Source organism: Rissa tridactyla, chromosome 2 (assembly GCF_028500815.1).
Source record: "Rissa tridactyla isolate bRisTri1 chromosome 2, bRisTri1.patW.cur.20221130, whole genome shotgun sequence".
NCBI lineage: Eukaryota > Metazoa > Chordata > Aves > Charadriiformes > Laridae > Rissa > Rissa tridactyla.
Window position 1 is genome coordinate 40,431,369 of NC_071467.1, and position 17,127 is coordinate 40,448,495.

Consider the following 17,127-nt stretch of genomic DNA (forward strand, 5'->3'; position numbering starts at 1 on the left):
GCACGCACTTGTCGTCACCATTCACACTTGTCCTGCTCACCCCCATTTCCTTGCCCACCAAGCGCTCCTTCTAGCCCAACAGCTTCCAGTGCCTTAGCTCAGACACTCCAGACCTTGACTCCTGCCTCATCTTTCAGTCTGCCTTTTCTGCTCCCATGCCAGTGACTCCAGTTCCCAATATCCCAACCATATTTGCCCCACGAATCGCAGTCTTTTCACTTCTGTCTGGCAATAACAGGGAAGATGGAGCCCTGAGAGCAAAGGGTGTCAGTTTTCCTACTCCCCCATCCTACATCAGAAGTTTCCTCTCCTTAGCAAGAAGAGTACCGCAGAATGAAAGCAACCCTGCAGATGTACTATTTAGGCTGGAAAGTCAAACACTGCCACAGCAGGACAAGCCAAAATGTAGGTTGTGGGAGCAGCGTTACGACCCCCCCATTACGCCCCAGACCCAGGAACACCCACTGTTCTTTCTCACAGGGCTCTTTCCTCTCTCAGTGCTCAGGGTAGATAGTGCCAAGCTAATAAGTGGCTATTTATTTCTCTTTCTTCTAGCAGTTCAGCATGTGGCTCTGTGACACATTTACTGCATATTATTCCAAGCCTGCTCTGAAGATAGCCTTTGTTAATTCCCTCCTGAGCTTTTCTGTGGAGTTCATCAACGCAGTACTTGTGTGCCTCTTAAATGCTAATTCATTTACTGCCATAGCACGGCTGTGAGGGTTTTTTATTTTTTTAATTTCCATTTTGCATGTGGAGTGCTGAAGTGCAGAGAGATCAGGGTCCAAGTATTCCTCTAAAGTGGGGTGCACGTTTCCCAGCGCCGCGAGTGCGTTTTTGCAGGGTGCTCACAGCATTACGTGTCAGCTAGTGTGTTCAAAGCACCTCTCCCATCGATTTCTGTGGCAGGTGAGCGCTGAGTATTTGTGGAAATTAGACCCCAAAGTCTACAGCTTGACAGGCTGAAAATAAGTAATGTGCAATCTCACCATCTGGGTGAAGTTTGGTTTAAGCGACTTGCCAGGGCGATGCAGGGGCTCGGGGAGAGAAGGGAGAGCAGGATCCGCTTCTCCAGGGCTGCACCCAACAGGCTTAACCAAAGGATCATTCCTGATCTCCATCAGCCCTCCCCCTAATCATCCCCATTTGCTTGCCCACCAAGTGTGCTTCCCGGCCCAGCTGCCTCCAGACCTTTATGCCTGCCTCACCTTTCAGTCCGCCTTGTGGCTCCCACCCCACCGACCTCGGTTCCCAGTATCACAGCTGCGTTCACCACTGAATCCTCATCTCTCCAGTTCTCCTGCCACCAGCGGGCAGGATGCAGCTCTGACAGCATGGGGCGTCAGTCTGCCAAATCCCAGCTCCATGTCTTGCTGCAGCCTGGCCTAGTGCAGAGAAAGTTGTTGTGATCACAAGTAAAAGTTGTAATTACAAAAGCCCTCTGCACCCCACGGCCTGGTCAGGAGGTGCACATTGTGGGCGTTGAACCATCAACCCAAGCTGAACAAGTTTATTTATTCTGGGAGGCCAAGCTAAAGCACGAGGCAATCCTTGGGGTCACTAAACGCTAAAATTAAATATGTTTCTACAGAGCATGTGTGAATTGCCTTTTCAAAGGCTCGTAACTCGGCCAGATGTAGGTGGATTTTTCACAAGGCAGCAAAAACCATAAGCGGTAGAAGCCCATTTGTTTTATTAAGTGACATGTCTCTAATCTAAACTACTAAACTTTTGGCAAATTTATTGCCAGCTGAAGACATAATTTACAATGCAATATTTTAGGCAGCCTGAACAGCACGGGTTCTGCCATTCCCACCTCCAGCCTGTGTTTGTGCACCCATGCACTGGTAATCGAGTGCTGTAAGCGGATGAAACCCACGCTGCCGACACCCTCAGAGAGAAACTGATTTCCTGCCCTGCCCCAGGGGACCCCCAGCACCAAGCTGCCCGTCCCTCCTGCCCCTGGTTCAGCCGTGGCTTTGCGACTCTCATCTCCTCTTTGGCTCCTCAGGGTGTTCTGCACCGTCTCCCCTGTAGCCTCCCCAGGACCTGCTAATGTGCCAGATCCACCGGCTCCTTTCCATTTCTCTCTGATGTATTAGCAGAATTCCGGTCAAAAGCTATAAAACTGTTCAACAGCTAATAATCTATGTTACCAGGTAATGCGTACATTATGCGATACGCACGTCCATGGGTCACCTGCTCTACTATCAAGACATGTCTCCCTCATAATCTGTGTTTGGGGGAAGCATTTCCGCATTCAGAATTTCTCTGTCGTTTCAAATAATTCGTAGTAAAATAATGAATATAAGCCTTGCACCGTAGGTCTCGCATAATATAGAGCTATTTTAACAGAAAGCTTACAAGGAGTATTTCCCTTTTCCCCCAGCACATGTGGAAACGCACCCCAGCTACAAGCAGAGCAACCCAGGTGCCATCCATGGCCAGTGAGAAGTTTTCACACATTTTCATACTGATTTTTATTTGCTGGTATTTTACTACTTCTGCAGTAAATTGGTGCTGACTGTGAACCGGCATAAAACATGACCCATAAAAGCAGAAACATATGGCAAAGGAACATTAAGGTCATACCAAGGATAACAACTTGAAAGGTCTGTCTTGCACAGCCCAGCTGGGCATATGGAGGAACCAGTCTGAATAAATAAAAACCTTACATAAGTCACCACCATGAATGGCCCCTTTTGGATCTAAAACTGTTCCAGTCGGCATTAGTGTGTACCGGTTGTGATGCCCTTCCCTCTGGGAGCAGGATCCCACTTCTGAGAACCGACAACTAGTTTCAGCAACAAGTTCATTTGAAGATCAGTCCTTTTAAAGACGCACGCATCAGGGGGCAGTAATGGGAAACCCTAATCTGTACTTTAAAATCCTTTCACTCTAATCTAGGACATAAAAATCCACATGCTCTGACTCAACAACGTGGGGCAATGCATTCCAACAGTTTTTTTCACTGCATTTTCAAAATGCCTAATACGGGGGCTTTTGATGAACCACTAGGCAGGTCATTGCATCTCTAGGTGCTCAAGTCCTTTAGGATGAAAAGAAACAGCCTCAAGTTGTGCCAGGGGAGGTTTAGATTGGATATTAGCTAAAACTTCACCAAAAGGATTGTCAAGCATTGGAACAGGCTGCCCAGGGAAGTGGTTGAGTCCCCATCCCTGGAGGTATTTAAAAGACATGTAGACGTGGCACTTAGGGACATGGTTTAGTGGTGGACTTGGCAGTGCTAGGTTAACAGTTGGACTTGATGGTCTTAAAGGTCTTTTCTAACCTAAATGATTCTATGATTCTATAAGTTTCTACTTCATAGCAGGAAAAGGTAATGGTGTCTTGATGCATAAATTGTACATTTTCACACTGAGCGTGCTTGGCTCAATTTCAAAAATTTTACCCTAACTGAATTTCCCGAGTCTCTAACGGGCTTGACTTGGTGATAGTAATGCTCTTGCAATCCATGTTACCCTAAGAATATTTTTTTTAACTCCAAATTTGATTAGAGTTATCCTTAATTAAAATTTGATGAAATAATATAAGTTAAACAGCGCAGGTTGTTTGGCCAGAATATATATGTAGCTGTTAGGTAAAATTCCCTTTCTCTGCAGGGCAATTTTAAATTGCAGTAGGCTTTCAGACCTGTTTGCCCTGGCAGCAGGTTAAAAGCGAGTGCTCTTTTGCTGCCTGGGAGGGCAGGGAAGGAACATTCAGCTCCCAGGCTGTGCTCAGTGACTACGCAGCGAACAAGGGAAGGCAGAGAACAGTCTTTGTCACTTGGGCTGAAGATCAAGTTCAGACATCAAGAAGTGACCCAGATGCAGCTGCAGAAAGGCAGATCTTGTAAAGAAATGCAAGTCAAAGGGAGGCAACGTGCTACTGCAGGTTACTTGCTGCTGCTGGACCCAAATGTAAAAGCAAGGTGACACTGGGGGAAAAAAGGAAACTCTTCAAAGAACCGAGCTCTTTCACATCTTCCCCAGTCACTGAGTCCGTCTCTCCAACTGGGGATGCTCGCTCACTGCGGTTAGGTACCCAAAGAGCTACAGGCGCTTCCACTGTGTCTGGCCAAAAGACTATGCCCTATTGGAGCAGTGATATGTTGAGAGCAGTCTCTGACTCTTTAACTGCGAGGCTTAACCATCCACCATAACTATTCATTACACTGCACACCCAGATCAAACCTCCAGCTGTTCCCAAAAACAACAGCTCATCAACAAAAGCCAGCATGAGTGCCTCAGGCAAATGCTTTGCTTTTGTGCTGGCTCCCTCTTGACTAAAGCAACCCAAGGCCCCTTTCTGACCATCAGGGCTCTCAGAAGGTTTGGCCACAGCTGAAAGGGAGGTGATTTTCTTCCCCGTGCTCCGAATTTTCACACCATTTGCATTGCTCTCAAATCCCACAGCTCGTAAGCGACAGGCTCCCTGCATGGACGCAGACCGTTCAGGAGAGATGGCCCAAGACAGAGGAAGCGTCTGTTGCCGTTGCTGCTCCCAGGATTATCCAATGGACGTGGCCAAACTGTCGGATTGAACTGATTTTCCTATTACTGTATTAATACTGGTTTGCATGTTTATTACCTTGCCCATTTCAAACTTCACTGAGCTGAATCTTAATAAACAGATATATTCTGAATGGATTTTTGCTATAGTTGCCTTTCCCCCCACCCCCCCGGCCATTAAGTCTCATTATGTGGAGTCATCAGCTGTTTTGCTTTGTTTCCCATCTGTTCATACAGTACTTGGGTTCTGGGATTTTTCCCAGGGTGTGAGATAATAGTGCAGATGGGAGTGCAATTTCCACTGTTTTGATTTTGCCCCAGTGGGGCTTCATGTGGGCACTGGTGGAAAAATGACAATTGCAATGGTTTTGATTAAAGATTTTCTATATTACAGGAACTTGTCAAATCTCAAGATTTTCAAGATCATGTTGCTAAGTAGAGTCAGTGGCAGTTTTTTTCTAAGAGATTTTCAGTCCTTTCCCCATCTACAAAACCTCCATTCTCTGAAGTAAACAAGGACTCTTTTTTGAGAACAAATCTTTTGCAATTTCAAGTCACAAGAAAAACCAACCCTGCCTGTGGCTGGGGAGAAGATCACATTCTGGTCCCATTGCTGTTGAGGGGAGGAGAAATTGAGACTAATGAGACTTTGAGGGGCAAGTGTAGTCTCCTGTGACCGCTGGTAGCCACCTCATATCAGACCTTTCACCTGTGTATCAGTTAGGTTGCCATATTGACCAGCTCAACAGCTTGTCAATTGACCAGTAACTCAGTAGCAAACCTACTCCTCTAATTTGCAGCCAAGGTGTACTTTGGTCAGCTTATACCCATTTGATCTCATATCTAAGTTCTCCTTTTTCTCAAATACCTGTTCTCTCTCCCCAGCTTTTATTCCCTCCTGTATTTGTAGAGAACGATCATACCCATTTCAACATTTGCTCTGCGAGACTGAACTATTTCAATAACTTCTTGCTGGAAAAATACGCTCTCTGCTCTCCTCGCCCTCCTCACAGCTCTCAGGTGAACTTACTTCAATTTATATCCATCTGCCCTGGTGACGGGGGCCAAGAACAGCTGTCAGTCCTGAAGCCAACCCATGGGCACGTACCTGCTCCAGCTTCACTCCCTCCCACTGCTGCTTGGTGCTGCATTTTCTCCTGGCCTGCATTCTGAGATTTATTTTAATTTTCAGGTGATGATTTCAGTTTGATCTCAGGCACATCTTGAAAATGCCCTCTTTCTCCCCCTCTGCATTAATTTTCTAATGGACATAAAGTGGCTACAAAAGTATTTTGGTCAGTTATTCTCTGACTCCATTTCCTGGCATTTTTCTTCCAGTTCTGTAATTCCTATCTTCATTTCTCAGCATCCCTGATACTAAAATTGCTAGACACTATATTTGGAGTAGGTTGTGCCCAGGGTGAGCTTCTCTCTAGGTGTGGAATGGAGGTACTACTTTTCACAGGGCCATTTCTCTGTGGTGACAGTGCAAGACTCCAAGTTATTCTAGAAGCATTGAGCTCCAAGATCGAGAAAGCTTTAAGACAGCACTGACCCAGAGGCAGCTCTAGTAAGGATGTGCTTGTTTGGCCTTACAGCAAGTGGCCGCAGAGCCAGGAGTGGCAACCTGCATCCCTGCACCTTGTCATGCAGCAGGATGGTGCTCAGGCAGGGGGAACAACCACTGTGCCCCCAGCCTCCTGGGTCAATCATAGAATCACAGAATGGTTCGGGTTGGAAGGGACCTTAAAGATCACCTAGTTCCAACCCCCCTGCCATGGGCAGGGACACCTCCCACTAGACCAGGCTGCTCAAAGCCCCATCCAACCTGGCCTTGAACACTTCCAGGGATGGGGCATCCACAACTTCCCTGGGCAACCTCTCATAAGCACTGCCCCCCCGCCAAGTAATTACTGGGCAGGTAAACCTGCAGCGATATCTGGGAATTCAGAGAGGAGAAGACCCATAATTGTTCAGCAAGGCTTTTCATCCTTACATTACAGAAATCCAAGAAGGCTCAGTCTTCGTATACTTACCCTTTTCAGAGGAACGTATGTGCTAAAGAAAGGGGTAGGCACACTTTTTGTTAAACCTGACTTTTCAGCATAGAAACTCTTACAAAATTATCATGTTTACTCAGGAGTTTAGAGATTTTTATGCTGCGAATAGAGGAGGATGGGAGAGATTTTTAATGGAAGTGCAAAATTGCTTTAATAAGGGAAAAAAATGCTATGGCAATTCTGAGGGAATTATATTTAAGATGAAGACTAATGCTAGGAAATCACCTGTGCTTAATTGAAACCTCCCTGGCGTATCCAGGAATCTCAGCCATGGCCTGAGACTCTTGTTGTGTTAGAGATGTATGAACCTAAAGAGGTGAGGAGGGGGGGATCCATGAAGACAGGTAATGCTAGTAGAATTCTGTAGACCTTTTCATAGGCCTTAGATATAAATCTCGTCTAATAAATCTAATAAAGCACACAATTTTGCTTTCTAAGCACAGGCTTTTACCTCAAGTTAGGCCAAAATGTAATTTCAGGGGAAGAAGAATCAAAGCAAGTACTCATAGGGGAAAATCTGTCGAAGCAGTGAACTTTTCACCTCTAACAGCTAGTAATGACCACAGGGTACAAGATCAGATGGTTCACTTAGCCGCCGAGTAACAAAATTAGGCTAAAAGTTAGATCTAGTCTGCCCAGGGGCAACATGACAAATTAGATTCATCCACTCGCCATATTTGTATTAATGCACTTTTGTATTAGTGAACAGATTATAAAAGAAGGCTTTGCCTTGAGGCAGGGTTTTCTGGCACTGAACTAATTTTCAAGCTGAGGTTCTCCCCTGAGGGCACGGTAAGACCCTCCGTTCTTTGCAGCCGAGGACCTGAGCCTCAGCAAAGATTTACCTGGGAACAGCTCTTAACACTTTGGAGCTTTAAAAACTGCACATTTCTTTCTGTAAAGCTATGTAAATTGTATACTTTTAATATATGTTTTAATAATAATGGAATATTTAGTTACCATCTTTCTAAAACCATTCCATGTGGTCCACTGCTAATATTTAAAAAAAAAAAAAAAAGGAGAGAAAAAAGAAAAATAGATGTTTTAAAACCAGCTCTCTGGGACAGGCTCTGCAAACTCGTTCTGGCTCCCAGTCTTGGCTGGGAGTCAGTAGTAAGAACTGCTGACTATGCAGATGGCCACCTCCCTTCATGCTGTGGCTGCTGCAACCCTGCAAAAGGTCGTAGCCCCGTGGTCTCGTGGCCCTGTGACTCGTGGGACTCACAGCACTCAACGTTGGTTGTACGTGTGAGTGTTCCCAGCACGAGGCTTCACTTTGCAGCTGCAGCAGCGCGGTGTCCTTCTGACCTGGGAGGGAGCCGTGACTCAAGAATGCATTTCTTTCTCCTCTGAAAAGACTTTTAAAATTAATTGCATGACATTATGGCTTGTCTGTATTGTCAGTTTTGATTTTGCTGTGACAAAATGATGGCCGCTCCCTGTCACGCAGAGTGACGCCGTGCCTGTGAGCACCGCACTCATCAAGTGGCAGCAGCGAGTGAAAGCATCACTGTGATCTGCATGGAAAGCAGTTTCGCGGAGCATGGTGTGGAGGGCGAGACAAGTGCAGATGTCACACTCCTGCAGGGGACCCAACCTGGCCACCGCTGGCTGCAGCTGGTGGTGCCTCTGCTGTGCCATCCACAAACCTATGCCAGGTATCTAACCCTCTCCACCCGCCCCGGCAACCAGCACTAATTATGGAGGGTGATACCCTCAAGAAGTGTAATTTAAAGCATTTAGAGCTGAATGCACAACTACTAGATCTAAAATCAGAGATCTTAAAAGAGCAGCAGGGCTGGATGGGGAAAGCGGGAGCAGAAGGAGCAGGAGGAGACTAACCCATTTTCCCTTTAGAGGGCAGTGGTGTTCATCGTACAAAAAATGCATTTCTGAGGAGGTAAAACCATTACCGTTGTCAACTGGGGTCAGCAGCACCACAGCAGCAGCAAGTAATGGGAACCAGCACTGACATGGTGCTGCTGGCCACGCTGCGCCGTACAGAACAGCATCTGAGTCTGATATACTTTCTCTAATGCTCTGGGCAGGGGCTCATTAATTTCCCCTTGTTTTCCCTCACAGTAATCAGACGAATAATTACGGTTTCACAGAGAGGCTTCTTTTCTCCTGCCACACCATGAACGTGGTCCAGGGTGAAGCGCTCCTTTCCGTCGATGTTTGCCAAGTTATGGCCTCTCCCCGAGCCAGATGAGCCCTTCCTGCTGGATTTAGGCCAAATCAGTTTGGAAAGCCAAATGAGAGATGATTTCAAAGGCAGTACTAACCTTTTCATGGGCTTGGGTGAGGCCTCCCGCTCCAGGTTGGAGGACGCGTGCTTCACGTGCATGGCGTTGTAGGAGGTGTGGGTGTACTCGTTTTCATCGCTGTAGTCGGGACCGAGTAACGTTCGAGCCCACGTCCCCATGTCGTACGGAGGCAGAGTCCCCCCGAATTCAGAAGGCAGGCATTCAGGGTGTATTAGCTGGTGAAGGCTGTTCAGGTTGTTACCATGAAGAAAGATCTTTAACAAATGAAAAGAAAGTTCGAAGTCGTCATCGATTCCTTACTTCATTAAGTACAGTAATAACAGCACTAATGAGGTGTGGCGCGTCATTAGTTGATGCTGCAGTTTTCAGGTGGGAATTTCTGAAGCGCTGAGGGCTGGATGGGGCGGGCAGGAGCCGGGGGGTGGAATTAGCTTTGGGATGTGCAGCTGTAGAATTAGGCTGTCACTATAAACACTTCTGAAGAAAGCGATTCGCTTACTTTCGGCACATGGCACTTTCACTTTTTAAAGTACTAGATCAGGGAAAGTGCAAGTCAGGAATAATAACTGATTATTGCCACTAGAAGAGGATATAGGCTTTTATGAGGAGTGGTGAGAATAAAAGGGAGATAGTGGAGCTTACTGAAAGAAGATGTGAAGGTCCTCAATATCTGAGAGGGCAACCAGCCCTGCACCTGAGGACTGACATTTCCCAGGGGTGTAAGTCTGTGTCGCCACTTTGCACCGCTTTGGTGACATTTGTCTCCCTAATCCCTCTCTGCTTTCAGGCTGGTACTACCCTTGTCCTGCCTGGTTAGTGACACCCCAGGGTGGACTATGGGGCCTTCTGAGAGATGATCCAGTGGTTGGTTGGTAGACAGCAGAGGACAAATGGCCAAGATAACTGCAGGACCACAGTTCACATGGGTTTCACTTCTGCAGTGTGAGCAAACAGCCTTCAGGCATGGGTATTTTTTTGTGGTGAGTTACCACCATGTGAAAACAGTGAACTTGCTCAGAGCACAAAATAGGAAATTTTGCTCTCACAAAACGGGTTGAGCTGAAGTTACCCGCCCTGCAGGTGACCTCAGACAGGCCTGATAGTCCCTCCACATTGCTAATTCTCTCTATCCCTCCGCATGTCCCATTAAAATGTATCTACACTTCGTTAGCGACAACGAAGTGGTCCCTGGCTGAGTTATTGATTCCATCCAAACCATTGCAAACTCTAAGTTTTAATACTAGCAGCAATTCTCTGAGGCCGTATGAAAAATGCAGAGAGAAAAAGAAGGAAGAAAAGAAAGCAGGCAGCTCCTCAGCTACTTCAGCTCTGCAGCTTCCTATCCCCCCCAGCCCCGTCTAATTACCCGTTTCCTTGTCTTGTCTTTGAGAAACGGTTTGATTAACGTGTACAGGGCATGGATGTACCAGGGCTGGTTGACAAAATGGACTCCTCCAAAACGGGCAGGAAAGCTGTCCTATAGAAAGAAAGAAAAAGAAGGCAGTTATTAGATGCAGTGCTTTAGCCAGGCAGTCAATAGGATGAAAGTCAGAGGATGAAGTCTGCCTCTTTCCATCTGCAAATGAGCACTGGGCTTGCTGGGAGGAGGCAGGAGGGAGATGAAAAAAGAAAGATGCCTGGAAACGTTTGCATCAGTTTCCTCGGTTAGCAGACACAGCCCCTTCTCCCCTCCACGCACTAACGCATCAGTTGCCAATGATTTAGAGTAGGCTCTCCAGCCACCTCGCCTCGCCTGAACGTTTTTTAACTCCATCAGGGCATCTGACTTGGCTGGGACGGGAAGTGAGAGGGGGCCGAGGAGCACCGCTCCCTCCCTCGAGGGGAATCTTTCTAATTTCTCATTGTGCGGCGCACGGCAAGCCCCCCGGTTCCCACGCACATCGCTGCACACAGCTCACCTTTTCACCCTTCGGCCTCCCCGCCTCCCCCCCTGCTAAAATCATCATTACAATGGCTGACCTTTCGGGGTGAGCGAGCAGCGGAGTGTGGGGAGGAGGATGGGTGGGAAACGCTGATAAGTGAAGGTGTAGGGAGAGCAGCACCATGACGGCACCATGGAAACTGCCGGAGCCCAGCGCTGGCTTGCCAGGCTGTGCACAAACAGCCTCGCCATTAGCATGCAGGTAGCGTCCCAGCGGGGAGGTGTTTGCAATAGCGTCCTACTCCGCTCAGCCCGCGCGGCACGCTTAATAAAAGAGGAGGTTTGCTGGCATGCCTTTAAAGGTTATTGTATGTTGTGGTGGGTATTTTGTACCTACACTGTCATCTAACAAATGTCAGTCAGTCAGGGAAGAGCCTAGGATTCTTTCGCAGTGCAGAAATAGTGGGAGTACCGCTGCTCCTGCATGCAAATACGCTTCCAGCGAGAGGAGAGGTGCCTGTCTCTCCCCCGTGAAGGGAGATCCTGATGAAGCCGTCCTCGTCCTGCCTGTGCTCCTAACCCCTACAGCTCACCACATAAAGACAGAGCATAATCAGGTCTCTTCCTTCAGGGATTTGGCTTCCAGACTCAGGCAGATTCATTCCCCCCACAATTAACGCAAGGTATCCTGGGGCTTTCTCTCACCTTCCTCCAGAACACCAGAGATTGAGCACAGCTGGTGAGGGTATGGGGTGGATTTGTGAGATGATATGGAAAATCCCCTTATACACCTGCTCGGTATAGCTTCTGTGCCACTTCAAGGTCTAATTGTTTCCCAGATTGAGCACTACGTAGGCGTCCCACCACCTCTCACCACCCAGGTCAGATTGGCAGGACTCCCTACGTTCTTGAGCACTGGCCATGGATTTCTGTGGCAGTCATCTTAAACCATATTTGGGTAATGTTTGTGAGTGTCCGCAAGCATGAAGTGGTACTTTTTTCTTTTGCTATATATTAGTATAAGCAGTTTACACCTCAGTTTACCTGAAACCTTTGCAGATCTCAATATTGGGTGCTCTGTGAAAGACTAGCGAGTGAGTGGTCAGGCCAGCACTCAGGAGGCCAAGCAGTGTAACATAGCAGGTGATCCCATTTCAAACCCCAGAAAACTATGAGCTGAGCTTTTTAAGGATGGCACACGCTCTGTTGCAGTGTTCATTCACTATGAAGACGATTGTATTTCCATTGCTGCTGGAATATTCATTAGAGCTTAGGGACACAGCTCTGACTGATATGAACTGCTGCAGTGCTGCAGGTTGCAGGGACTTCAACCAGGCTGTGCTGAGAAACAGCTGCAGAGAATCTGAGCCCACCCAGAAAAAACATTGACCAACAACAGAAGCGTGAAGCGAAGCCCAAAGTGATTTTCTACCCTACCTAAAAATGGGGTTTAGAGCAGACCAGAGCCAAAAATGCCCATCTCATGCAAAATTCACATATTCAGTTGCTTTCTTCCCACATGGGAATGATAATTTGAAGATTTGAAACTTTTCACATAATATTCTAAAAAAAATAGTATTAAGAAATATTGGAATGGTCCATATTTGCCTTTTTTTTTTTTTAAATTCTATATTTGTCAAGAAATCTGCCATCCCACAAGCTGTATCTCTAAGGCAGAAGTTCTGGACTCCTTTGCTCTTTGGGGTTAAGCTGCCACAGTTGTCCCAGGTGGTACCGTAGCAGCATAGGTCAGTCTAGAAGATACAGTCTGAGTTTGAAGCGAAAGACAGTAAAGACATGAGAGATGGGAGGCAGGGGAATAACTTTAAGATAGAGATTTGTACTGGCCTGAAAATGAAAAATTGTTTTGTCTTCTCACTAGAATGCACGGATGATATTAATCACAATCTTCAGTGAGAAATGTCAGTCAGACTTCATTTTCAAGGGGGAATGTGGTTTATTTTAGAACATGATGACCAGCCTTAATGATACCACATTACCCGGAAAGGTCTGAATGCTGAGAATTATAGGAACCAGCCAGAGGTTTAAACTTGCAGATTACCCCTGGAAAACATCAACTAAGGAGAAGGATGTACTTTCCTATATAGAAGATGAATTTTATGTCCACCCAACATAGATTGTTGAGTCCATAAACTAGATTCTGTCTGGTACATCAGTAGATTAAGTGTTACAGGAAAGCCCCTCATATAATAGTTTTATTTATAGGCAATTGCTTTCTTTCCATTCTGAAGGTACACCTGAAAATGCACAAAGACCCTTGAAAAGGCAGCATAACAGCCAGGAAAAAAACAGCAATCAAAGAACATTTTTTTTGTGTGTAACTTTCTGCTAATTTTTGTTCCTTACTCTATTAAGCACGATAAGCTCAATTTGACCTTCATCCCTCAGTCCACCTGCATTTGTAAGGCTGTCAATTAGAACAAGGACAAAGACATAATTTTTTTTTTTTTTTTTTAAACCAAAGAAATTTGATATGGGAATCATCCAGACACTGTTTGGAACTGCAACATACCAATTTTGCAGAAGTCCCTAATTAGAGCAGAGCTGTCTTGGAAAGAAAAGCTCCCGTCTGGAGGTCTGCCTTGCGCAGTTCCAGGAAGATGTATGAGACCTTTCCCACACCCCACTTAGTGTCTCTGTTGCTTTCCCTGGGGCAAGGTGAAAGTAGCTGAAATTGATTTTCTGCTGGAGAGCTTTTGCTTTTAGGAATTCTCTTTTGATTTCTCATGTCTTGTGATTCCTTGGGAAGGTGTATTTTATAATGAGGTACATTTTTTGGAGCCTACTGTGAAAAGGACCTTGGGATCATGGAGCCTATTCTTAACCTGATTCCTTGTTAAAAATACCCAATCCTGAGTTTATGCCATTTTATTCCAATGGCATAAATAAAAGATAACACGCAGAAACTAGTGTTTGTGGGCACTATTATCATTTTATCTGAAAACCAGGCTGGATATATTAACATGTTGCTCAGAGATGAAATCACAGTGTGAGCAAATACATCCAACCCAGTGCTAATCTAGCTAACTTGCTATCCAGCAATAGCAGAGAAGAAACAGCGAAAAGATTCCAGTTACCAGTTTGGGCAGATAGCTCACTCCAGAGTCAGACCAAGTCTTCTTCATTGGGACCTGAAGTGAACTAAAACAAGGAATATATCTAGAATCATAGAATCATGTGTTGGGTTGGAAGGGACCTTTAAAGGCCATCTAGTCCAACCCCCCTGCAGTAAGCAGGAACATCTTCAACTAGATCAGGTTGCTCAGAGCCTCATCAAGCCTGGCCTAGAATGTCTCCAGGGATGGGGCCTCCATCACCTCTCTGGACAACCTGTTCCAGTGTCTCACCACCCGCATTGTAAAGAACTTCTTCCTAATGTCTAATCTAAACCTACCCTCCTCTAGTTTAAAACCATTGCCCCTTATCCTATCACTATGTGCCCTTGCAAATAGCCCCTCCCCAGCTTTCTTGTAGGCCCCCTTCAGATACTGGAAGGCTGCTATAAGATCTCCCGGGAACCTTCTCTTCTCCAGGCTGGACAACCCCAACTCTCTCAGCCTGTCTTCACAGGAGAGGTGCTCCAGCCCTCGGATCATCTTTGTGGCCTCCTCTGGACCTGCTCCAACAGGTCCATGTCCTTCTTGTGCTGAGGGCTCCAGAGCTGGACACATCTAACCATGCTCCAGTATCTCCTTTCCCAAACTGTAAAGGGACAAACCTAGAGGCAAAATTGTCCATACACAGCGTTTTAGTTGTTCCTCTTGATTGAATGAAACTAGTGCCAAAGATGGGACTTTTCTTTTGCCTGATTTGTCTTTTTTTAACTTTACTTTTTTTTTTCTTTACTGTTTTCAGTTATTCCCCTCTGCATCATCCCCAAAGAAAAGAAAGAAACAAACACTTGAGAGCCACAGTGGAGCTGCCGCAGACACCCCAAAATCCTTACAGGCCTCAATACATCTTTCATTTCAGATTGGAGAAGTGTCTCCGAGGTTGCAGATCAAAGGAAAACATTACAGAGATTGTTTCCCTTCTCCACTCAGACCTCCTGTGCAGGGAAACTTCTGAATTGAAATGAGTCTGGAACCGAAAACCCTCGGTACGTAATGTTCTGCTAAATAGCTTGGGAGCAATAGGTATGAGGTAAATGAGAGACAATTTTTCACTATTTCTGCCTGTTCTTGTCTTCATGACATCTATTTCTTTTGGCTTGAGTATGCATCAGAAACCTTTTACTGTTTCGTTGTTCTGAACTGCTTGAAGGCTAAAAATCAAGATGATCTTGCAGCATCTCCTAGCACCAAACTGTGTCAGAGAAGCCAAACAATCTTTGGAATACCAAAATCAGGAATAAATCCAACCTGATGCTCAGAGCTAATCTTTTCGAACTGCACGAACTGGCTTCATAGACCAACGAACTGAGCTCAAAAACTAAATTACAGCGTATTTCTATGTTGCAGGACATCTGAATTTTGTGGCACAAATGTTTTTCAAATGCTTTCATAAGTTCTACCCTTTGCAAACAGAAAAGCAAACCCACATCTTGCCATCCAAATGCACTTTAATCTCGACCATACTTGCCAGTTTACTGCAAATCAAAATATAATCCCCTTTGAAAGAAAGTAATTTTCCTTAGATTCAGGAAGATTTAAATCATGAACAATACTGTTTAAACCTAAAGGTCTTTTAAACTGAGGATAAAACCAGCATCTTCATGCCTGTGCACTTACATAATCAGTCCCCACGGTGGATTAAAGCTCCCACAGACCGTATTAATAGTTCAGGAAATTTTATTAATAGTTCAGTGATAGATTCTCCACAGAGAGTTTCCGTCAGTGTGTGATTCTAATGGATTGGCGTGGTAAGGGAAGGAGGCTTTCTGCTCTCCAGCTCTGGATCCAAATTCAGCCTCTGAAACAGTGGCAGTGGTTGCAAGTTGTTGTCCCCTGATTTTACAACTTTGTCAGATATTGGCTAGGTTGTGTCTATCAAAAAACCACGATCCTGAGAGCATTTGAATGAACGCCACGTAGCGCCCCTGGTGCTGACAGCGCAGGCTGCCTTACAGTACGTGCTAGGAGAGAAGGTGAAGTGTTTCCCCATGTCGCTACAGCTTCAGCTTCTAATTTTAATGCAGCTCCTAAGAGGAGAATACCTAGTTCGGGAAATCCTGGGGGCAGGAGGCAGTGGGAGGCAGTGGCAGGGCTGGGGGCCGCAGGGACCCCGGGACCGGGCTGTTCCCGCACCTCTCCGAGCCATCCCTGGGGCTGCGGTAGCCAGCGCGGCTCCCACTCGCCCACTGCGGTGCCTGCTCTGAGCCCGGTCACGTTTCACATCTCTCTCCGGACAAGTTGTTCATCTTTCAGTTATCTCTTTTTGCTCCCCTGTGTTTTTGAAGAAACAGGAATGCAAAATTAATGTTGCCGGTGGCAATAATTGCAAACTCGTTTGCTTCTACCTTGGCATGCCCTCAGAGTACACAGGGCTTGGATATAGCTGCAGAGTAGGGGAAAACCATTAAAAAAAAAAAGACATTAGTGGTAGCAATATGGCAATGTTGACCTGCTGGATTATGACCGTAAAAAGAATTCTTGCAATCAGAAAGGACTCATTGATTTGGGGTAAGCTGTGACTGTAACTGCTCACACCAAAATGGTCTCTTTTCTCTGAAGCATACAGTAGCAATGGACTGGAGCAAAATCACAGGAAAATAGGAGTACTTGGTTTATTTTTACACTGCATACCCACATATGTAGATGAGTACACTCTGAAGTACTGCTGTCACGGAAATGGAACTGAAAAATGAACACTGGGATGCATTCTCCTGGATATTTTTCATTATGTTTGTTATCTCTCCCGCTACCCTCAATAACTTTTAAAATTCAGTCATTTGCAGTGGGTTTCTCCCAGTCATTATTGCACATTAGTGAGGTCCTACAGAGCATCTGTTCATGGGTGTTGGCAGATGGCACCAATAAATCAGGTTATAGAACACAGATTTGCTCAGTAAACTTTGATTTGTCCTGATAGAATCATGCTGTCATATCATCTGGTCTAACAAAATAACTCCTAACCTTGGGGCAAAAGGGGGATTTCTTTACTACCTTTTTCCAAGAAACCCCTTGCTGAACCAGCTCAGAATAATTTAGGAACAGAAAATTTCCCAGAAGCAGTGACTCCACTGGATTAACACCATAGCCAGGTGCTGCTTTTTTGCTTGGCACGTGCCCCTGTTGATTTCAAAGGGTTTCATACACTTAAGGCGCAGACTGAGGCTCCCTCCAGAGAAAGAAAAGATGAATAAATTATACTGATAGAGAAACAGCAGGTTCATTCAGGGGCTTCATTGAGGAGCTACACAGAGAAGAGAGGAATTCAAAACG

The 17,127-nt window shown here is 45.8% G+C and overlaps 1 protein-coding gene across 1 annotated transcript in view; it reads right to left on the minus strand.

The window, feature by feature from the left end:
• CLVS1 (clavesin 1) overlaps positions 1 to 17,127 on the minus strand; it is a 93,213-nt gene that overhangs the window by 6,872 nt on the left and 69,214 nt on the right. Inside the window, exons 3-4 of the mRNA XM_054190677.1 lie at positions 10,208 to 10,318; positions 8,860 to 9,095 (exon numbers count right to left, since the gene is read on the minus strand). Coding sequence (XP_054046652.1) covers positions 8,860 to 9,095; positions 10,208 to 10,318 — 347 coding nt within the window. The remainder of the gene's footprint in view (positions 1 to 8,859; positions 9,096 to 10,207; positions 10,319 to 17,127) is intronic.